This window comes from Lissotriton helveticus, chromosome 7, assembly GCF_964261635.1.
Source record: "Lissotriton helveticus chromosome 7, aLisHel1.1, whole genome shotgun sequence".
Classification (NCBI taxonomy): Eukaryota; Metazoa; Chordata; class Amphibia; order Caudata; family Salamandridae; genus Lissotriton; species Lissotriton helveticus.
In genome coordinates this window covers 1,311,529,695-1,311,554,329 of record NC_136068.1, presented here as the reverse complement: position 1 = coordinate 1,311,554,329, position 24,635 = coordinate 1,311,529,695, and the positions used below count along the sequence as shown (strand labels likewise).

General features: G+C 45.1%; 1 protein-coding gene across 1 annotated transcript in view; it reads left to right on the top strand.

The window, feature by feature from the left end:
• Positions 1-23,762, top strand: part of MXRA7 (matrix remodeling associated 7) — a 303,391-nt gene extending 279,629 nt beyond the window's left edge. Inside the window, exon 4 of the mRNA XM_078654608.1 lies at positions 23,272-23,762. Coding sequence (XP_078510734.1) covers positions 23,272-23,386 — 115 coding nt within the window. The 3' untranslated portion in view covers positions 23,387-23,762. The remainder of the gene's footprint in view (positions 1-23,271) is intronic.
• Positions 23,763-24,635: the final 873 nt, after the last annotated feature.

Here is a 24,635-nt window from a genome sequence, read left to right as displayed (position 1 = left end):
CTAGAAAATGAACCAAAACCTAACCAGAGCGCGTAGAGGCTGCATAATTTGTTTTCTGTATGTTGAATTGTGTTTAGCAATCGTTTTTGGGGTGGTAAGAGAAGAACTTTTAAGGGTGTGATAGCGTTATTTAGTCACTTTAAGTTGTGCCTTACCTGCAGCAAACTGGAAAAGGTATGTTGGCCCCGTCTGCAGCCGTGGAGATTGTGAGCTGAGCAGCAGCTCCTTCTCCCTCTGCACACCAGCTTCAGGCTAAGTGATTTGGCCTGGGCCCAGAGCCACCTGAGCAGATCATTCTCCTCCCACTGCATGTTGCACAGCCCCTTGAGTTTGCAGAAGGAATCCAAACATAGCTATCTCCATTTGGTGCCCCCGGCTTGTGTGAGCCCTGAGCATCCCAGAGAGTAACACCAGAGCAAAGGTGGTTGGAGCAGGCAGCATTTGCTGTGCAATTTCACATTGAATCTGCTGTCTGTGTGTGTGTGCTTGCTTAACTTCTCTTCATGTTTTCCCTTAACTCCTAAATTGTACTAAAGTGACTAAAGGTAAAATTCCCCCTCCCACTTTAACACAAGCATTTGCAATGCAATAGGTCTTGCTTTTGCGAGAGTTTAAGCTATTGGCATTGTAAATGACAACGCCTTTTATTTATCGGTTTTGCTAAGTAACACATAAATAAAAGGCATTGTCATTTACAATGCCAATAGCTGAAACTCTTGTAAATACGAGACATATTCAAAGAAGTGTCCGCCATTGTCCCGTGCTGCTAGGAAAGTGAAAGCACGCATGGCACACTGAACGGTGCAGGAAAGCATGTTGTGCCTGCAGTAGGAAAAACGAATTAAAGAAAATAGTGCTTACAGACTAAAAAAAGATGTACCGAATAACAACCGAAGTAAAGGGACCAGTCCTCATGGGAGCTTAGAAATGAAGACAAGGCAGTACTACGGAGGGACTAACAAGCCTATTAACGAATCAGAAACCAGCATTTACAATGGACAATGACACAAGCCAATGACAAATCTGGGCAGAGTGTGTGCGGGGCTTCTATTCCATACTCCAATACAGCATGCCGCAGAGCAGTGCATGCTCTGCCCAGGCTCGAACTAAAAAATGTTATAAAAAAGAGTTAACACTTAATCCAAAACTTACCTCGAGGGTGGAAAGGCTACTTAATCTGTTTCCTTTGTGATACATATCAGGAGTTGGTTTAGCACTAATTTTTGAGGCAGTAAGAGAAGAATTGTTAAAGGGGTGATAGTAATATTAAGTTGCTATAAATTGGGCCTTACCTGCTGGGCTGAACAGGAGCTGAAAATTATGTGTTGGTCCAGTCTGTAACTAATCAAAGAGATTGTGAGCTGAGCAACAGCTCCCTTTACCATCTCCTCACCAGTTGCAGACTAAGTGATTGGGCCTGTTCCCAGAGTCAACTGAGCAGGCCTTCTTCATCTCCTCCCACCTTGCACAGCCCATTTGAGGTCACATGATCTACAGATCTAGGATTTTATTGGCTATTGGACCTGGGTTCTGATTGGGCGTCACAGATACAGTTCTTGTTGGCTATAGGGCTTACAACTTGTGTTCCGATTGTTTCCGATTGGAACCTAGGGCTGGGATTCCTGTTGGACCTCGGGTGTGGAGATAGGGTACTGATTGGTTCATAGTCCTACAGTCCCTATTGGACATAGGGCTTGGGCTCTGTTTAATTCTTAGAGCTTGGGTTCTGATTGGTTCTTAAGGCTAGGTTTCTGATTGGTTCCTAAGGCTAAGGTCCTGATTGGCTCTTAGGTTTAAGGTTTCTATTGGACCTGGGGCTTAGGTATTGGGACCTGAGTGGTACCTGGGGCTAACGTTTTGATTGTTTCCTCGGGCTAGGACTACCATTCGTTCTAGGGTCTAGGGTTAGGGCTCTGATTGGTTTGGGTTAGGGCTAGTGTTACCATTTGGCCTGGTAACCTGATTACTAGGGCTATTTAAACCTATGGCTCAGGGCGTCTAGCCCATGCATTGAGGCAAAGGAATACATGTTAAGGGTGTTGCCATGTTAGGGCTTGGAAAGGCCCTAGGGCCAGAAACTCAGCTTCTCTACTCTAACATCCTCAGGTAAGCAGCCAATCATTAACAAAACCCTTATGTGTTATCACCCTCTAAATATTTAATATCCCAATTGCGTACCTCTCATATATATTCCCTGAGTAATCATTACTACTGCTTAATGACCCCGTCAACCATGCAAACCTCTTCAACAACAAAAGTAACCACCACACAAACAGCACACAACCAATCAGAAACAACACACCAACTCTAAAAGCACACCACAATGAACTTACAAACATAATGCTACTCGAAACAAGGAAATCTAAAATCAAGGGAAGGCGCAAACATATGAACACTAGGTTCCCTAATCACACATTTCCACCAGAACTCCACACACTCTACTCAAACCCCCAAACAACACAGCAGTTGCAACATCATCCACCACAAAAAGCCCCCTCCTGCATACACAAATACGTCTCAAACTTATTTCTCTACCCAAACAAGCTCCCTTTCACCTTCACAAAAGCTGCACCAGAATCCCCCCAACCCATCAACACCAAAATGAGCTATGCCCCTGATCCTCGACCCATATTATACCACACATGCCCCTCAAAGCACCATGATGTGAACAAGAAAGACACTAAAACTAAAATGCTTACACTTCAAAGCAAGGTCCATGAACAAAAATTGCTTCAGCATTTTAGCCCTACTCCTAGAAACAACACCAGCTCTCACCCTCATCACAGAAACATGATTCAGCAAAGACTGCATCCACATGCCACAAAGCCATCCCACCTGATCTTTGTACCATAATCAAAAATCGTACTGGCAAAATTGTACGGGACCTGGCCGCTGCCTATAAAATAAATCACAAATTGAAAACCACACCATGGACAACTGTGAATCCTCAATGATAACATATCACCCACTCCACCTCTAACTTATTCCTTCCTCTTACTACCTAGACAACTGCCTAGCAATGCCAGCTTTAAGGATGTCTTACAAGATATAGTGACCAACACGTATCTGGACCACCCAAACCTATGCAGTCCAGGAGACCTCAACCTATGATTTCACAAGAAGAATTTAACCATAACCACAGCTATCACAACCAACCTGGAATAATTCAACCTCCAACAAATTGTTTCTGGCCCATTTTGCTCCCCAGGACACCCCCTAGATGCCATGTTTGCACGCTTGTGACAAGACACAGTTACACGCAACTCCCCTGTAATTTGGAGCGACAACAACATCACATTCAAGATAAATACACTTAACACTTAAAGGACACCAAAAACCAACAACAAACACTCGTACAATAAATGGAAAAAATGGACATAGATAAACTCAACTCCCATCTTGAAAGAGCCCAAATAAACATGCAACCAAAAGACATACTCATCTTCTACAGCTGGATCTCCACTGCAATGGTCAAGCAAATACCATTTTAAGCCACATGCAAGGTAGACCAGAAAAGAGCACAACATTATTGATAAGAACATCATAAGAATGAAAACACAACTGAACATTCTACAATGCAAGTGAAGAAAAGCAAGAGAAGATACAGGCAAAAGCATACTATGCAGCGTCAAAATAGTCTACAGAACAGCTATCAGAACCACAAAAGGATACAACTACTCCACATGCATTACTGAAGCTGACTGCTCCAATAAAGAACTCAACAACATTTTTGAATAATTCCACAGTCCAGAGTGCGAAAACACAGAAACACAGCAATAACAAAACTTCTGTGATCCAATCTCCAGTGAATTGATCTAAAAAATGTAAAAGATTGATAGTTACCTTAAGGAGAACACGTACAATGCAACAACAACATATAACCTAGCCACCATAGAAGGAGGCAAAGTAATTATCCATCAATGCGTACTTTCAATACCCTCTTACAAAAATATTTCCTCAATATTACCACTACAGTCAGACCTTCAGGATCACCTTCAGATCCAGTTCCTCCAATAATTTAAAGACATCCTCCGCACAACTTTTGCATGTAGGGTAGCCGGATGCATACTCAATAAGTCCCTGGAACTAGGCTTGTTTCCACCTTAGCTAAAAAACGTCCTACGTTAGATAACTCCTTAAGATGGAAAACCTTAACCCATCAAACTACATAATTACATTATGACTTAGTGTCAGATCAAACAGTCCAGCTTCAGACCAGGCAGAAGCACAGAGTCGGCCTTCATATCCATTTGAGGTAATCTTAATCCCACAGTGGACAAGAACAGAGTGGCAACCCATTGCGTCTGGGTTTATGGAGAAAGGAATCTGGAATTAATAAATAAAGTGTGTTCAATTAACATGAACAGGTCACAAATAATGTAAATAAACTGTATTTAATAATGCTTTAAAAGATTACATAACTAGGTCTCAAATTCAGTTGTACACCACTCCGGGGGCTTTGTTTCTGATACAATTTTTTAACATACTGCCTATTTTAAAAATTGAATTGTAAATTGTACTTTGTGCTTGTACTGTTGATTTTAATAACTACCGGCACGTCTTTCAGCCCCCTCGAACCCGAGTCCCAGCGCGCATTTCCACTTCCTGGCGCTTGGGGAGAGGGGGTTCGGCCATCTTGGGTGAGGGAGGGGTAGCGCTGCAGCTGCTGGCCGCTTCCCGCCCTCCCTGACTACTTAATCCGGTGAGCAGCGCTGTGCGCTGACTTCACTAATGTCTCTCCCCTGAGGCGAAAGCCGGGGGCTTTGTTTCTGATACAATTTTTTAACATACTGCCTATTTTAAAAATTGAATTGTAAATTGTACTTTGTGCTTGTACTGTTGATTTTAATAACTACCGGCACGTCTTTCAGCCCCCTCGAACCCGAGTCCCAGAGCGCATTTCCACTTCCTGGCGCTTGGGGAGAAGGGGTTCGGCCATCTTGGGTGAGGGAGGGGTAGCGCTGCAGCTGCTGGCCGCTTCACGCCCTCCTCACACCGGATATAGGGACATGAACGTCCGTCCGCGCAGCGGGCGGGCACAGCGGGCGCGCCGGCGGAGCGCCAAAGGCAAGCCCATCTGCAGCCGTCCGCGCCTGGCCGGGCCCAGGGGCCACGTCCCCTGGTTGTTTCATGGGAAACAGGCTGGTATACAGCTTGAGTCTTTTACATCAGCTCCGTCCACCTATGTCATCTAGATGTGGCCACCCTAGGCATCCACTGGAGATCCCTCGCCGTTGCACACACTGTGAATCAGAGCTAATCACCACTACCGCTGCCAGATTGGAGGTAAAGGATTACTCCATGTTTCTGCTCAATTGCAGGTCTCTAGTTAAGCATCGTTTAGAAATTTCCTTGCTCCTAGATGAACATACACCGGATGTGATTTTTCTGACCGAGACTTGGTTAAATCAAGACTCTCAGCCGGATCTGGCACAGGCCATTATCCCGGGTTACCAGATAGCGCGGGTTGATCGACCGCAGGGCAGAGGCGGTGGCCTTGCGATCATTTATAAAGAGAGCTATGTCTGCCGCTGCCTGACGGAGGAGATTGAGGATTGCGAAAGTTTCCCTTTTGTGATTGAGTTTTCTCCTAATACCAGCTTCACTGGTATTCTTATCTATCGCCCTCCTGGACCCATCGCACAATTTGATACCTCCCTTTTGTTGGTGGTCTCCCAATTGGTTACCTCTCCCTCTAATTTCACTTTACTCGGAGATTTTATTGTTCACTTTGACAACTTGTTAGACCCCACGGCATTAGAGATGTTGTCAAGTTTAGCCGCCATCCAACTAGAGCAACTAGTTCCCTCTCCTACGCATGAAAAAGGTCATCTCTTAGACCCGATCTTTAGTAATTGCGACCAACTTAAAGTGGGCACTATTAGTAGCCTACCATGGTCGGATCACTTCCTGATAGCCTTCACCTGGACTACAAGCAAACCCCCTCTATCCTCCTTTACATCTCGGAAAACTCGAAATTGGTCTAAACTCTCTGTAGATAACTGGATGAAGGCCCTTAGTACCACTAGACCTTCACTCTCCCATGACCCAATGGCAAATAACAATAAATACAACGACTGGATCTCCGCCTCTCTTGATCTAGTCCTTCCTTCACACCTATCTGGGTCAAAGAGGCAGAGTAAATCAGCGCCGTGGTACACAAAATACCTTAGGGACAAAAAGCGCTCTTGTAAGAGACTAGAGAGGAAATGGCGTATGACCTACAATCCTAGCGATAAAGCCACCTACAGGGACGCTATTAGGAACTATAAATTGGCAATAAAAACCTCACAAGCAGCCTACTATAATGACAAAATAACAATGGCCAAATCCAAGCTGAAAGAAATTTATCGGATAGTGAGCTCCCTGATAAAAACCCCTCCGCCCGCCGCAGAAAATAGTAACTCTCCTTCTAAATGCAACGAGTTGGTTGATTTCTTTTTTCAAAAAGTTAATAAAATGTACCTTTCCTTTCCTGATCCAGCCACTGAATCATCCACTCAACTCCCCGACTCAGCCTTGGATATGGTAACTCCCTCTCATAGCAAGCTAGAGTCTTTTCCATTGTTGAATCTGGAAACTTTGGAGTCCTTAGCACTACAAATAAAATCTGGCTCACCGTGTGACCCTGCCCCCCCGGGCTCGCTGGGGTTGGCTAGCAAAACCATTTTCCCTACTCTTATGGAATTGCTGAACTCCTCCATTTTGAGCGGGATGATACCTGTGACATGGAAGCATGCGATGGTACGGGCATTGCTAAAAAAACCTGCCCTTGACCCAGTTAACTCTAGCAATTACCGCCCGATTTCTCTGCTCCCATGGGCATCTAAGATCCTGGAGAAGCACATTAACATCATCTTGACGAAGTTCTTCGAGGAAAATCATCTCCTCGATGCTTCCCAGGCGGGCTTTCGCCCAAAACATGGGACAGAGACTGCTCTATTGGCCGTGACTGAGGAGGCGAGACGGATCTTGGATCGGGGGGGTCAGTGGCAGTGATCCTCCTCGATCTGAGTGCCGTTTTTGATACGGTACATCATAAAATTCTGATGAACCGTCTCGCCGACCTAGGAGTGTCCGGAGAAGCCCTGGTTTGGTTCAAGTCTTTTTTATCAGATAGAACCTTCCAGGTCTTTGACGGCACATCCGTCTCATCGAGCAGGCCTCTGGGGTGTGGAGTCTCTCAGGGTTCATCATTGAGCCCTACGCTCTTCAATGCATATATGAGGCCGCTGGCTGGGATTGTTCGTCCGCATGGTATTGACATAATTTCCTATGCGGACGACACCCAGCTGGTGGTCTCCCTTGTGCAGAAGAGCGGCCCCCAATCACCGCCCAATCTAGCAGTGTGCCTGGAGGAGGTGAGGAGTTGGATGATGAGCTCATGCCTGAAGCTCAACGACGACAAGACCGAGCTCATGCTCCTGTGTCCGGCGGCCCCCTCTACTTTGGAGCTGCTATGGCCAGTAAGCATGGGGGTGGCCCCTGCCCCCAGTGATAACATCAAAAGTCTGGGGGTATGGCTAGATAAGTCGCTGAGCTTCAATACACAGGCCGCCCAGGTGGCGGCCACCTCCTTTGGCCTCCTCAGGGTGATCAAAAAAATCCTTTCCCTTCTTCCATTTGAGGCCAGGCAGATAATTATACAGGGCCTCGTCCAATCGCGCCTGGATTTTAATAACGCCCTTTATCTTGGAGCACCGGACTACACCCTAAAAAAACTTCAGCGCGCCCAAAATTGTGCTGCTCGTGCCCTACTTGGAGTCCCACGAAGAACTTCAATAAATGCTGGCCTAAGAGCGCTGCACTGGCTGCCTGTCAGGGACAGAGTTAAGTTTAAAGCGCTGTGTATTGCTCACCAGGCTCTCTGGAAAATGGGCCCAGAAATCAACTCTTCCCTGATTTCCCCTTACTTGCCCAACAAGGTGCTTCGATCCGCGTCTGCATCTCTGGCCAAGATTCCTAGAATCTTTAGAGCCAGAGCAGGGGGACGTTCCTTCTCTTATAATGTGTCAAGATTGTGGAACACCCTCCCTTTACATATGAGAGGCAACCCCAACTTAACCAGCTTTCGAAAACAGCTTAAAACCTTTTTGTTTCAGTAGCCAGAAGCTTCCTGTTCATCTAAGGGCATTTTTGTTAGTCACAGCGCCTGGACGCCTGAGGGCAACTGTAGCGCTTTACAAATTTTATTTTCATTTCATTTCATTTCATTTGATAGTGTTTTGTTTCTCTGTACAACAACAGTTAAAATGTGTCTTTCTGAATTTCATAAAATACTCTTAATTCAAAGAGTTTAACAACCTGGTTTTTATTCTAACTTAAAATGTGTTCTTCATGTTTCTAATGTTCCTGGAGGTAGGAGAGGAGCTTGACTGTATCTTTACAGGGCCACTGCCTCTAGCTAGTGGAGGTAGTGTATGTAATTTTAATGTGCTTTTATTTTCTCTAAGGTAGTACAATGCAGGAATATTCATTAGTATTAAAGAAAAAACATTTTCTGTATGATGCGTTTTCTCTTATACCATTGGATATTGTGATGTATCATTTGTTTCACACCATGCTGACAATGTGATTTCTTGGTTTTAGAACCTATATAACATGATGTATTTGGGACTTGAGCAGGACATTCTTGGATTTCCTTAGAGAGCAGGCTCCACACTGAAAAAAAAAATATATATATATATATAAAATTTCTATGGCAAAATGTGTGTATGGGGGGGTTAGTGAGTATGTGTTTTTATAATTGATTGTTTAAGAGAGTAAATATGTTTCCGTTTCTGTAGAAGTATGTGTAGTGGTGTGTATATAACAGTATAATCAAGTAAATGTTGTTTTGATAGTTTATTTGCATGTGTGAATTTGTGTGTGAGTAACTATATGGATGAGTATTAGTGTGTAACAGGATGTATAGGTGTATGAGTACAACTGTTTTGCCTGGGCCCCCACCGCCTGTTTGCTTCCCGCCCTTCTCCCTCCCACTTAAGTGATGTCTTTGAGGTGGTCCAGTTGGTGGGCTCCTTGCTGGTGTGCCATTTCCTTTCCAGTTGCATGCATTTGTGTTTTGTGGTTCCCAGTCCCGGGGTGTACCAGCTGGGATGCTTGGTAAATCTCTTGAGTTTGGTGGTTTTGATGAAGGTAACTCTGTCGTTGCAGTCAGAGATCTTGCAGTTGAAGTTCTTGATAGCCTGTTCCAGGTTGGCCATGGTGTCAGGGTGGGAGGTGTTGAGGTGTCAGCCTATGGCTTTCTGATACTGAGTTCCAACGGTGGTGTGAGATACTGGGTGGTCTGTTGGCGGCCTTGGGGGATGCTATGAAGGTGAAGCTGACGATTGCGTAGCCTATCCATGTGAGCTCAGTGGTATGGATGTGCTTGATTCTGTTGGTGGCTGTGAAGATAGGATCCAGTGTGTGCCCTGTGCTGTGTGTGGTGTCAGTGACTAGCTGAGTTAGCGTCATTGGGGTCGTCAAGGTGAAAGTATATTTATAACTGCTGAATTTCTAAGGTTTCGTGTAGGTAAAACATCAACCTAACTAATCTAACTCTACCGTCCCTGTAACATTTGTTTTTTCAATGAATACACACATATATATATATATTTATGTATATTACCTACTGGCGGTCGCCAGTAGGTAGTTATAGTTAGGATCGTTTTCCATAGGAAATCCGCAACATTCTATTGGGAATAACTTTGGCGCAGAATGAGGGATCTGCCTGTAATTTTCCTTGACTTTGCCTCGCTGCGCTCCTTCCCTGAAAGTTTCGGGGGATCCGTCAAGCGGGGGCCGAGATAAAAGGGGGGCCCCAAAACGTGTTTTCCCCATGTTAATTTCCATAGGGCGGTTGGACTCACTTTTAGCCCGAACGCCTGAATGGATTTCCACCAAACTTGGCAAAATTGTAGGGACTGGTACCCCGATGTGCCTTTGCTATGTCTCAAGATATATGCTCCAGTGGTTTTTACGAAAATTAACTTTGAAAAAATATATATTGGGCTACATTGGGCTATATATATATGTTAGAGCCCAAATGTAGCCCAATGTAGCCCGAAGATGGCCACCAGAGACAAAAAAAAACAAATGTAGCCCAAATATCAGCCAGATGTAGCCCAACTATAGCCCAATGACAGAATGTCCCAGAGTGTTCTAAAGAACAACTAGAGCGCTAACAGTCTTACTTATGACAAAAGTTTGGCACACCTGAAGTCATCTTGATTGGAATAACGTGTTAACATTTAAAACATTTAATTTGCAAAGGAACAACATGAGGGGGTTCATTTTGCCATAGAAATTATGATTAGTGCTGAAGAAAGAAAAATTAGGGCACATTTTGAGTGACTTCTCAAATCCTCTTATATTTCATAAAAAAAATTCTGATATGCAGTCTCCCAAGATGGCCACCAGAGACAAAAGAGCCCAAATGTAGCCCAAATATCAGCCAGATGTAGCCCAACTATAGCCCAATGACAGAATGTCCCAGAGTGTTCTAAAGAACAACTAGAACGCTAACAGTCTTACTTATGACAAAAGTATGGCACACCTGAAGTCATCTTGATTGGAATAAAGTGGTAACACTTAATACATTTAATCTGAAAAGGAACAAAATGAGGGGTTTCATTTTGCCATAGAAATTTTATATATATATATGAGAGGCAACCCCAACTTAACCAGCTTTCGAAAACAGCTTAAAACCTTTTTGTTTCAGTAGCCAGATGCTTCCTGTTCATCTGAGGGCATTTTTGTTAGTCACAGCGCCTGGACGCCTGAGGGCAACTGTAGCGCTTTACAAATTTTATTTTCATTTCATTTCATTTCATTTGATAGTGTTTTGTTTCTCTGTACAACAACAGTTAAAATGTGTCTTTCTGAATTTCATAAAATACTCTTAATTCAAAGAGTTTAACAACCTGGTTTTTATTCTAACTTAAAATGTGTTCTTCATGTTTCTAATGTTCCTGGAGGTAGGAGAGGAGCTTGACTTTATCTTTACAGGGCCACTGCCTCTAGCTAGTGGAGGTAGTGTATGTAATTTTAATGTGCTTTTATTTTCTCTAAGGTAGTACAATGCAGGAATATTCATTAGTATTAAAGAAAAAACATTTTCTGTATGATGTGTTTTCTCTTATACCATTGGATATTGTGATGTATCATTTGTTTCACACCATGCTGACAATGTGATTTCTTGGTTTTAGAACCTATATAACATGATGTATTTGGGACTTGAGCAGGATATTTTTGGATTTCCTTAGAGAGCAGGCTCCACACTGAAAAAAACATAGGTTTCACACCAGTTATAGTTAGGAATTAGCATTTAAAAAAATCTATTAAATTCACTGGAAAAAAAAAGACATTTATTTACCCATTTATTCTTCCATCAACCTTTAGATATACATATATAAAAAATATTTATTTTTCAGAAAGATACACATTCACTGGATGATGTCATCAGTGATGTCATTTGAGATGTCATCAGTGATGTCATGAGTGATGTCACTGACCATGTCATGAGTGATGTAATATGTGACGTCATCAGCAGTGCATTGCACGCGCAAGTTATAGTGAGTCCAACTAACTATAACGTGGGAATTTCAATGGTTTTATGCGAGTAAAATTTCCACCTAACTATAACTGGTGTGAAACCTATGGTTTTTTCAGTGAATATATATATATATATATATATATATATATATATATATATATATATATATTACCTACTGGCGATAGCCAGTAGGTATATATAGTTAGGATTTTTTCTCTATGGGATTTCTGAAAATTCTATGTCTAATAACGTTGGCGTTTGTGGACGGAATTGGCTGACATTTTCAGGAAAATGGCACATTTTGTTTCTGAGCAGCCCCTGAAAATTTGGGGGGGTTTCGTCAAGGGAGGGCCGAGAAAAAAGGGGGGTCCCCAAACGCGTTTTTCCCATTCATTTTTCCATAGGTCGGTTGGACTCACTTTTAGCTCGAACGGCTGAATGGATTTACATGAAACTTGGCAAAATTGTAGATATTGTTTGCCCGACGTGCCTTTGCTATGTCTCAATATATGTGCTCCAGTGGATTTTGATAAATTAACGTTTAAAAAAATATATATATCTGTGAAAGCGCTCCGGTTAGCGCCCCGGTTCGCGTACCGGACGCGTCACGGAACTTCGCGAAGCGAAGCTGATTGGCTCTCCGGTGTCTGTCAACATTCTAAACAGTCCGGAGCGGCCGCCATCTTGTCTCTCGGTAGGATCGAGAGACAAGATGTGGTGAAAAATGAAGGGGGAAATGAAGGAAAGGGGGCAAGGTAGACCCCTCCTGACCCCCTAGGATTGATGAGGGGGATATTAAAGTGCCCCGCGGGGCAAAAAAAAATAAAAATAAATTTTTTGCGATTTTTCGCCGTAGAGGCGCTTCCCGGTACGCGAACCGGGCAGCTAACCGGCAGCGTAACGGGAGTCCGCCATCTTGTGTTTTTGGAGCGTCCGGTTCGCGTACCGGGTAGCGTCCCGGTAAGCGTAACAGGGGGAAACCAAGAGAAACAGTAAAAAAAAAACTAAGGGAATAGATTTCCAGCAAACTTGGCAAAATTGTAGGGACTGTTTGTTTGATGTGCCTTTGCAAGGCCTCAAGATATGTGCACGTGTGGATTTTGTCTAATTAAGGTTAAAAAAAATATATATATCTGTAAGCGTGCTCCGGCGCACTTACGTTACGGGTTTTGTTTGCGCTGCAGAGCCGATACGTCACGGTTATGCCACGCGTCATGAGGCGTCTCACGTGGCTACGTGATACGTCACGAAATAAAGAATATATTTTACAGCTATAGATATTAGCTTTTAAAAAACCAATGAAATTCACTGAAAAAACCATAGGTTATAGACCATATATAGTTAGGAATTTGCATTTACAAAACCTTGAAAATTCACTGAAAAAACCATAGGTTAGAGACCATATATAGTTAGCTGGACATTTTATTGACATAAAACCAATGAAATTCCATATATAGTTAGTTGCACTAACTATATATCGCGCACCCGCAATCCACTGCTGATGATGTCACATATTACATCATTCATGACATGGTCAGTGACATCACTGATGACATCACTGATGACATCTCAAATGACATCACTGATGACATCATGACACACCAATACCAGTTACTACATACGCACTCACTGATTCCTACGTCTACACACACATTCACTCATTCACCCATACAATCACTCATACATACAGTCACTCATTATTACAACACTATCATATGCACTCATACACCAATGCAGACACTCACACACTGCCACTCATCCATGGAGTTACTCACACACCTAGTCAGTCCTGTAAAGAATCAATCACACTTCGATTTCCTCATCTATACAGTTAAACACAGAACACCATACTTTTTCACACATATACTAACACATACTTACTCTCTTATACAATCACTGATACAAGTACACATTGATATGCACAGAGTCACACACCTCCCAGCCAGCCACACACACACTCAGTCTTCCATACATCCACTCATTCTTCAATATGTAAAACATATTTAAACTTTACAAAAACACACAGACACTAGATGATGTCATCAGTGATGTCATCATCTAGTGTCTGTGTGTTTTTGTAAAGTTTAAATATGTTTTACATATTGAAGAATGAGTGGATGTATAAGAGTATGGATGAAGGATTTGATTGTATAAGTGAGTAAGTATGTGTTAGTATATCTGTGAAAATGTAAGCTGTTCTGTGTTTAACTGTATAGATGAAGAAATCAAAGTGTGATTGATTCTTTACAGGACTGACTAGGTGTGTGAGTAACTTTATTGGGTATCTGTGATTTGGTACTGTCCGTTTGTACTAGAACCGCTGTCTCTTGAAGCGAGGGAAGGAACGCTTTGAGGGCCAGGTGAACTGCTCTCAATTCCAACAAGTTGATGTGGTAGGTGCTCTCTTTGGAAGACCACAGCCCCTGCACTAGGAGAGGGCCCATGTGCGCTCCCCAGCCTTGTAGAGACGCATCTGTGATTATCGTTTGTGCAGGAGGAGGTTGATGGAAGGAAACTCCCACCTGCATGTTCTGTTTCTTTGTCTACCACGGAATGGAAGCTCACGCTACCTCTGACAAAGTGATCTGATCGTCCCAGCGAGCTGATTGTTGGTCCCATTTGTCCTCCAGATCCTGCTGAAGAGGACGCATCCGAAGTCTGGCATTCGGTACCAAGAAAATGCATGACGCCATCGACCCTAGGAGGGAGGCTATTTTCCGCACTTTCTGAGTCCTGCTGCGAAGAAATTGCTGGCACTTTAGTGTTATAGAAAACTGTCTCTCCTCCAAAGGAAACACTTTTCCTACTTCGGAGTCTAGCAGAGCTCCTAGGAAGTGAATCTTCTGAGTGGGTTGGGAGACAGACTTGCTGTAGTTGACATGTAGATCTAGTCGCTGACAGAGTTCTATGCAGATCTGGAATTGATTCTTTACGTTGTCTGGGGAAGGACCTTTCAACAGCCAATCGTCTAAGTATGGGTATACGAAAAAAAAACTGCGGCATAGAGCTGCCGCCACCACTGCGACACACTTGCCCGTGGCCGACTTCAACCCAAACGGGAGGACTTTGAACTGGTAGTGGGAGGTCCCCACCCGGAACCGAAGGAATCTCCTGTGATTGGGTCGTATTGGGACATGAAAGTATGCATCTTGAGGGTCCAGCGAATACATCCAATCCCCCTTCCTGAGATGTGGATATATTTGATGAAGCGCCAACATACGAAACTTTTCTTTTCTGATATGTAGATTGAGTGTTCTCAAGTCCAGAATGGGCCTGTATTCTGCCTTCTGGCCCTTTTTTCTGACCAGAAAATACCTTGAATAGACTCCTTTCCCCCTTTGAGCCACTGGCACCTTCTCGACGCCTGATTTTTCGAGGAGTGTCGCTACTTCTTTCTTTAGTAGTTGTAGCTGGTGGCGTGACGTTGTCATCGGAGGAGCGGATGGAGGTAGACGATGAAAACGAAGACAGTACCCATTCTGCAGCGTAGACAACACCCATTGATCTCTTGTAATGGCCTGCCACTCTGACCTGTGATTTGCAATGCTTCCCCCCACTGGAGTGGAAAACGGTGCTCGGGGAAGTAAAGACTCATTGCTTCTGCTGGGGTTTATTGAAGTTGTTGCCTTGGTGCTGATTCCCACCTCCTTTGGAATTGCTCTTGCCTTTATATTGTGATTTTTGTTGGCCTTGCTGGTTCTGACCCTTCTGCCAGTGAGGGGTTTGAACCCTCTGCTTCGAAGAGCCCTTGTTGTCCGAGCGGAACTTCTTCCGAACTCCTTTTTCTCTTCAAGCCCCACGGCTTTAAGGGTGTCTAACTCCGTTTTCATCCGTTGCATCTCTTCATCAGCACTCGCCCCAAAGAGAGATGCGCCCGAAAAAGGAAGGTTCAGGATTCTGGCTTGAGCCTCAGGTTTTAAGGCTGTCAGACGCAACCATGAGGATCTTCTCGCTGTGATTCCATGCGCATATCCATGCGCAGCCAGAGTAGCTCCATCTGCTGCAGCCCCTATAATCTGATTGGAGACCTTACTGCCCTCCAACAGAATTTCTTCAAAGACCTTTCTATCTTCCGGAGGAAGCTTTCCAAAAAACTTCTGAAGCGAGTCCCACAGAGATCTATCGTATCTGCCCAGTAGAGCTTCCACATTGGCGACCTTGAGGAAAGAGGCTGAGGTGTTGCACACTCTTCTACCCCATGATTCTTGCAACTTGCTGTCCTTATCCGGCGGTACCGTGGATGAGGAGGCCATCGCACTGGATTTTTTAGCCGCAGCAATGATTACTGAATCTGGTGGTGGGTCTGACTTGAGGAACAGAGGATCCTCTTCAGGCGAGCGATATTTTTTGAGAATCCTCGCTGGGACAGATTTCACCGTAGCCGGAGTCAGGAAGACCTCATTCACTGGATCCATGATGCCCGGGACCAACGGCAACAAAGGTTTGGGTGCTGATCTGTGCTGCAGGGTTTCAAAGATTACAGTTGTCTTGACCTGCGGAGCTGTCATAGGCACCCCTAGCTTAAGGGCTCCCCTGCCCAAGAGGTCTTGAAACGAGAAAATATCCTCAGTTGGAGATATTCTTGATGGTGGGCTGTCTGTTAGAGTCGGAGAGTAATTCCTGTGAGAACGGGTTCTCGATGAAGAACGACCTCTGCTCCTGGACCTAGATCTTCTCCTACTGGAGCGCACTGTAGAGCGCGACCGCTCTCTGGGGCGGGAGACTTGTCTGTCTCGATAATCCCTCAAACAGTCCGCCACTTCCTTGTCCTTGGCCCAGTGGTGAAGAGGTCTGTACCACCTTGGGGAAAGACGAACAGTAGGAGACTTCTGGGTGCGATCTCTCACTGGTGAACGTGCCGGAGGAGGTTGATCTGCTTGCCCATGCTGTGACCTTGTAGGCGAATGCCTGGACCTCTCGCTGTCCGAGGAGATGACTTCTCCATCCGAAGATCTGTCACTGCGAGATGCCAAGGAGGATGAAGACAGGGTCATCAGAGATTGACTAGAAGAAGACCTCGAACGACTTCTTTCGCCTGAGACCCTTTTCCTTTTGGAGGGAGGGTCCACTTGCCTTGGGGACTGTTCCACTTCCGCAGCTGAGGCTGATCTTGGGGACTCAGGCTGGGACGCCAGGGCTTGAGGCTGATCAAAGGGTTGACTATCCATTCCTGTACCAACTGCCTCAAAGGAGACCTTCTCTGTGTTCTTGAAGGGGAGATATGCCCTGAATTCGAGCCACACTGTTCCCTGGAACTCCGCTGGCCAGTCGACGGTGGCTGCTTCGACGTCGAACGTCGATGTCGTGAAGATGACTGACACTCTCTCGACGCTGACCGTGATCTCCTCGACGCCGATCGCCGGTGTCTGGCCGACAGCAGAGGATGCTCCGACGTCAAGCGCCGTTGCTCCGACGTCGAATGTTCCATCGACCTCGAGTGTCGATGACTGTCCCTCGACGTAGAATGTCTTGACGTCGAGCGCTGCTTGTCAGATGTCGCCGGAGGCCGCCTCGACGTCGAACGCCAATGACCAGGCGACGACGGAGGACGTCTCGACGTCGAGTGCTGCTGGGCTGATTCCGACAGAGGCTGCCCCGATGTCGAACGCCATTGACTGGGCGTCGACGTGGGCTGCTTCAACATCGAACGATGATGACTGATCGTCGACGGAGGATCCCTCGACGTCGAACGACCACGACTAGTTGCCGACGGAGGCTGTCTCGACGTCGAACGCCGATGGCCAGGCGTCGACGGAGAATGCCTTTACGTCACAGCATGACGATGCTGTTTCGACGCCGGTTGGTCCGCTGCCGAGCTCCTCTGCTCCAACGGCGACCTACTCCTCGACGCTGTATGTAGCGGAGGTACCTTGCCTCTCGATGCTGAAGACTTCTTCTTCGTCGCCGTCGACTGCCTCTTCGACGCCGATCCCGACGCCGAAGGTGAACCAGTTGGGATTCCTCTCGACCACGTCCTGAGACTTTTCTGCTTCTTGGGAGATCTTCCTCTCTCAGAGAGCCCATAAATACGGATTCTCTCTCTGTCTTTGAGAGTTCTGCTAGATAACACCTTACAGTGTTCGCAGGAACTTGAAGAATGAGAGTCTGGCAGGCACAGGATACACACTGGATGAGTGTCAGTCTTGGCCTTCTTCCTGCCACATGAAGGGCAGTTGTCAAAGAGGGAAGGCATTTTGACAGAAAAAATCACCTTTTTAAGCCTAAAAAAGATAGCACTAACACTCTAAGTCCAAAAGACGTTGAGTGAAGGCAAAAAACTGTAGATAAACTGGAATATGTTTTGACAGAAAGTCAAAAAGAAAGGGAGCTGTTTCACCAGGGTCCTGACTGAAGGAGCCGGAAAGAACAACTGACCTAACTGTCACCCCTGAGGCATCATGGGAAGCCTGGGGTCAGGGCTGCCTTAAAGGCACGGTGCCAGTTTTTGTTGAAAATGGTTTCATTTTCTATGCTAATGTTTTACAATGCAGACTGAGGGCTAACAATGTCTATTTCTTTGCAATTTTCAGGATTTATGAGTGTTTTTACTCATTAAAACATAAAGTTCAAGGGAAATTGACCTAATGTGTTTTTTTGTTTTCTTACTAATTGCAGTACATGTACATGTGTTTACATTGTTTAGCCTCATTTTAGGGGCTGCATTGGTGTGAGAAAAATAATATATGTACGTACATATATGTGGAGCGAGATATGTGTTTTTACATATATATTTTTTATATTGTTTCCGAGGTCCCGCATGTGGGCGGGAATATTCAGTGCTTATGACTTTGATGAGGATACCCCTGGAAGAGAACTAGGATTACAGGTAAGTAACTTATCCTTCTGGAATGCAAGAGGATCCTCTGCCAAGGAGAAGAGCTGGGAAAGCTGAAGGAAAAGTATTGCCCCTTTGCTGTGTTTTGTCTGGGGTTGGCTTGCAGTAGCTGTTTTTTCAAGGAGAGGAACTGTGTGTGTATCCTGCTTGAAAAGTATCTCCAAGGGCTTGAGGTAGAGCTTGCCCCTGTTCAAGATGTCTCAGGAACAGCAAAGACTTCACCATCCCTCTGGACACCGTCTCTTGAACCCTGGGTTTCAGTCACCACAGAGGAGAAGAGCAGTTGACTCCATCAGTGAGTCTGCCGCTGGTTCTGTGTCCTGAAGGCACTACATCACTCCGCATCACAACCCTGGTCTCACCAACGCCGCTGGACGACTGTTTCCGAGCTGCTGCTTGCACAGCATTCTGTGGGCACTGCATTTCGCACCGCCTCGCTTCACTTTGCCGCCTGGAACTCACCGACACCGTTGCAGCCTGCCCAAACATCGACCGGCTCCGTCACCTGCACCGTGACCTGCCAACACTGCATAGAGCACCCCCTCACTCCTCATTGAAGGCATGGTTTCACCGATGCTGTTGAACAACCTTCACTGAGCTTCTGCCTGCACCGTGAGGGCACGCACACCGTACCGCTTCACCTCAGAGCACAACCGTGACCAACTCGTACCAACGGGTTTGGCCGCAACAAAAAAGGTACTGTCTACAAGTCCGTTGATGCTACAGCGGACCAGTATTGACGCGGTTGGCTAGAATTAGAATTGTTAGACTCTGTCGTCAACATCGTGGTAGCTCCGGACGGGCCTTCCGTTTCGGAGGAACTGTGTTTTAGAGATCTTTCTGCAATTTAAACGTTATCTTGCAAAGTACCTATTTTTCAGTATTTTATGTTGGATTGTTTTTGTTTTTGGTCTTGTTTGGTTTGGATAAAGATTTGCTATTTTCCTAAACTGGTGTGGTGTCCATTTGTAGTCTTTTCACTGTGTTACTGTATGCATGCACAAATGCTTTAAACAACTGCCTCTGGGATAAGCCTGTCTGCTCGTACTAAGCAGGGGTTATTTAAAAAAGTGTATCCCCCTTACCCTGACTAGGAAGAAGGGTCCCTACTTGGACAAAGGTGGAAACCTTTTTCAACTAGAAATCCCCATTTCTAACAAGTACTTTTCCTATACTGTTTAGGTTGAGCCTAGAGGAGCGCGCATGCGCTGCTCTATGGGAGGCTTCTTGTGAGCGCTCAAAACTTCTTCAAGTGGGTCTAACTCCTCCCACACATTCTATTGGCCTTTGTGTGTGTCTTTCAATAATGAAAGCAGGCAAATGGCCAAAGATGGGCGCATGTCCCACCTCTTCTTCAAATGTTTACTCCCGCGGCGTTTTGCTCTTGGAGCGAGCATTAGCGCACAAGGGTGGCAGCTGCATTCCTGGTGGGTCATGTGACACGCAACGCGCCGTGCTTGTGCTTTTGCTATTGCTTGTTTTATTTAATGAGCCGGGACATGGCAGCCGAGACCTAATGCCTCGCAAATATATTTCCTCAGGGGCTCTCCTTACCAGAGGGGGAGGGGGATTCCGGGGTGAGGGCGTCAGGGATGGGTTTTCTTTTAAGAGTTAAGAAACTTGAGAGGCTGTTTGCTCAACAATTATTGCAGCGCGGAACCATCAGTGTGTCTCTAGACAATCACATGGTGGGGGGACAGCCAATGGCTCCAGCGCAGAAGTAGGAGGCGTGCGTGCATCTCCCTGTCTGTGAGGGCCGGTCCCCTTCTTCATAGCCAGCCTGATCCTCTGACATGCACGGGACCCCGACTCCCTTTCACTCTCCCGACCTTGAGTGCGAGGTCTCCGTTCCATATAAACACAAGGATTTTAGAGGACGGAGCGTGCCTTCTTTGCTCGGCGCTGCAGTAGAAATGAGGTTTCCTGCTGCTTGGCTTGCTTCTTGGTAAAGCCGGCGTACGATGGGGCAGAGCTCAGAAGTAGCTGAGGGCTGTCATGAATATCCAGTTGTGCCTGTGTTATGTTGAGGAAGGTCTGTGTGTACATGAACAAAAACGATTATTCCATGTAACACACTCTCAGCAGGAGTTTCGGGTCCTGTCAGCTCAGCCATCCTACTGATACACATAGTTCCAAATGTACAACCCTTACGCTTTGCGACTCTCAATTTGCAACTTGCAAAATGCAATCTACCACCATGTCACAGACACTGTTAGTGATTCACAGTGTGGTTGTAAATTGCATGCCTCATCAATGTTCATGAGGCAAGCGCTATTTGCGACCCCATTAGGAATGCTAGCACTCACAGGGATGGTGGCCTGCTGAGGTCAGCAGACCATCATGTCAGGGACTGCTTTTCAGATAAAGCAGTATTTTTTTTTTAATGCAGCCCAATTTCCTTAAAGGAAAAACGCAATGCATTTAAAAAAGATAAATGAAACTTTTCAGTTTAGTTTTTTAAGGGCAGGCAGTGGTCCCTGGGATCACTCCCTGCTCTTGAAAAATAGTTTCTCACACACTCACAAAGGGGAAGAGGTCCCTTGGGAACCCCTTCCCGTTTGCGAGTGGTTTACCACCTACTTGAAGTAGGTGGTAAACTGTGAGAGTTTTGCGGCAGCAAATGCGGTTGCAAAACAATAGTACATGGCAGTGAGTCTCGCTATTAGGAACGGGTTGTCCCTTCCTAATAGCGAGAGTTGCAAACGCTATTTTGCGAGTCGGTGACTCTCAAAATTGCGCCTGTACATGTTATTAGCCGTTTTTGCGGGCGCAAACAGGCTGATCTCCCATTTGCAAGCGTAAAAAAGGGTTGTACATCTGTCTCCTAGAGACTTATGCTGACAGGAAGTGCACAGCATGGGGCATGTACTCCACACCTAATGAAGAAACATCCTGAAACAGCTGGGAAGCACAAAACACTGAAACACAATACAACATGTACTCCCTTTCTCCACAAATCTAAGCAATGAAACAACATGTAAACCATACCTCACCAGCCACATGGAGAAGCATTAAATCGTCACAACTCACTCCACACCCACGAAACAGGAAAATAAAAAAAAGTCACAGAAGTCTCATTGTGCGAGAGGCCTAGATCCCTCACCCTTCAACCCCTCCATCACAGAGGTCTCCGTCGCACCCAGATCTCTACAAAAACAATTCAGTCCAAGAGACAGGTAGTTTTACAAGTGGTAAATATGACGTCACCAGTAACTTTATTTAGCTTTTAAGGCAATTTCGCTTGCAACACTCAAGAATTTGCGGTGATGCAGTACAGGACTGATATCTTTCGCAGACCATGGTGTTCAGAATAATGATTATTTTCCACTGTAATCATAAAATGAGGCTAACCATTCACCCACACAAGGTGGCATGGGTCATTAATGGGGTCGCTCTTTGCCTGCAGCTGAACCTGTTTTGGGGGTGGGTCAGCACAAAAAGCAGCACACTGTGGTGACTGAAACTCTAACTCCAGGGCAGGCCAAGTCCTTCTCACCGTTCAACCTTCTCTCCAGTTCTGGAAGACCACGGACGAGGAGGGTATTTGTGTGAACTCATAGACGCAAAGAGGATTTTGAAGGTTTTATCAGTATGTCTCTCCTTACTCCATCCCTCATGAATTCACTGCCACTAGCAGCCTGTGCGCTAGACAATTAAATCATCTGGGGGCAGATTAACAAGCCCCTTGCGACACATTTCGCCACCGTTGCATCACTTCTGTGGCGCAGTGGCGGCGTAAACCATGCGCCACTTTGCACCTTATTTACAATGTGATGCATCTAGGGAGATGTGTCACTTTGTGAAGCCATGATCCACATAAGACCTGTGTTAGGTTTCATGTGGGCGTTCCGTCGAAGGAACGCCTCGTAAAGGTGACGCAGTGAAATCAACAAGATTTCACTGAGTCACTTTTCCGAGGGCGCTGCGACAAAACCTTACGCCTGCTTGAAGCAGGCATAAGGATTGGCGCACCACGTTAGGTATGCGTGGCCCCTGCGCATTGCTGAGTTGTGTCGCGCTTGCAACGCGACTCCAGCAATGCGCAGCCCTTACGCCACAAGATGCGACACGCATCTGCCTATCCTTGCGCCACGGTGTGCTGCATTGTAAATGCAACGCATCTGTGGTGGCACAAGGGGAGACTTGCGTATCTTATCTGTTCTGGCACATCCCTGCTGATTTGCAGAGATGCACCAGACATTGTAAAGAGACCCCCTGGTCTGTAGAAAAGATCTGACAACCTGACACCTCCCATAATTAACTACCTTAAGTAGTATTGAGGTCTTGAGTCACTTTGCTAAAGGAATTGAGTTTGTTTTGGACTTTTGCAGGACTTACTTACCAAGCAGATACCATACTGGATAACCTCTTCAGAGATTTTAATGGGGACTGTATTGTGAATTAGAAATGCTTGCTATGCAATTGATTTGTTGTACTGTTTGGCAGCTGCCTCTGTATTTAGCTAGGTGGGACATGGTTGAATCACCTGTAGTTTTGAGATCGTAGTTGTCAAGGATAATGTCTTTCTCTGCCTCACTCTTTCTTTTCTCAGTACCTACAGTCCTCTCTGAATTCCTCTCCTCACTCTTATTTCCAAGTTTCCCTCTCTATGACTTATCACTCTCCTGAATATGCCCCCTTCTGTACTTCTCTTCTCTTTCTTTTTTACACATGGTTGTTTCCACCCTCTCTCTTCTATGTACTTGCCCCCTCTCTCTGTGCACATGCAGAATGTTATCTCTCTCTTTGCCTTCTCTGCCTATCTGCCATTGATGGCACATGACACATGCATCTCATCAATCCAATCTCCTTCTGCCCCGCCCCTTATGATTGTCCTCCGAAGTGTCTCAGGGATAAGACTAGAGCGCTGTTTCTACCTTTCCTGTTCTCTTGACAGGGTGCAGCGGGAGCAGTTGGCCGCCATCTTTGACCTCATGAAGGAGAAGGAGGAAACCTTTGGACCGATGTCGGAAGTGGACGTGGAGGAGCAGCTGAAGCTCTACAACATGTAGTGTATGTTTGTGCGGGGAGTTTGGTGTCCGGAATGTGATTTGTAGATACAATGTAGATGATAGGACAATGGTTTTTCAGCCGAAGATGTTTGGACTGTCGGACACTGTAAGCTGCGTCAAGAAGATCCATTCTGTGAAGAGACTATGCTAATCAGTGGGTAAAAAGAAACTTGTTCATCGGAGATGCTAATAAGAGAGATACAAACAACGCTGTTATGCGTCATGTGTCCATCAGCTGAGGTTTGCGACTTTTTCTACTTCAAATGTTTGTGGCGGAAGACACTGCAGAATGTAGGATTTAACAAATCCTTCCATGCATAGACTTTTTGTACTATAAATGTTCCAAACTTTAAATTATATTTATTCTGCTTTAAAACTTTGGTGTTTGTTGTTGTATTTATAAAATATATTAGATTTCCCTTATACATGCAGGTATGTTCATGGTGAACTTGATGTGGGCAGCTGTTTGCAGTTACTCTCTGTCATGTACAATTAGCGTTCTCATGTCCAGCTCAAAATAAGTGGTGAGTGCACCAGTAACCTTGTAAGAGAAGGTTTCACTGAAAAAAACACAATTCCATTAAACGGATAAAAGCTTTCAAATTCACCCATTATAGTTCATGGAGCAAATATTAACTCATTCCTCCAGTTTGTGACGCATTAGAAATCACACATGACAACACTGATGACATGACAGCAGGATGACATAACCATTGACAACAATTCTTCAAACACCACAAAAGACATTTTACCCCCCAAAATGCAAAGCAAATGCAATATAATTATCTCTGTAACAGTTTTCAAAGCATGAATTAATGTGAAAGGTAGGTTATAAACAAGTCCATGGAATTATCTAGCAGTGAAAGAACAAATTATGGCACAGCCTTGACTGAATTGTGCAGCAAGAAAAGACAAATTATGCAGATGTTAGGTTATTTTGCAAGCACTGTAACTCGGTCATTTTGTTTAAAAAAAGAAAACTCCATAGCAGCAAACGTCCATGATCCCAGTGGACTAATCTTAATTATGATTTAGCATGATTCGATGTGTTACACTGCATTCAAGTTCTTTAGCTATATTCGGTGTACTTGTGGGCTATTAGCAAGGCTTCTTCAACTTGCTACCCATTCAAACAGTAATTGACACATGAGTTTGAGGTCCGATATTGGGGTTATCACTTCTTTGATACCCGCCAGCTGGATACTTTTATTGAGAATAAACCTTCAAACCATGTTTCCTGCTTTAGGTA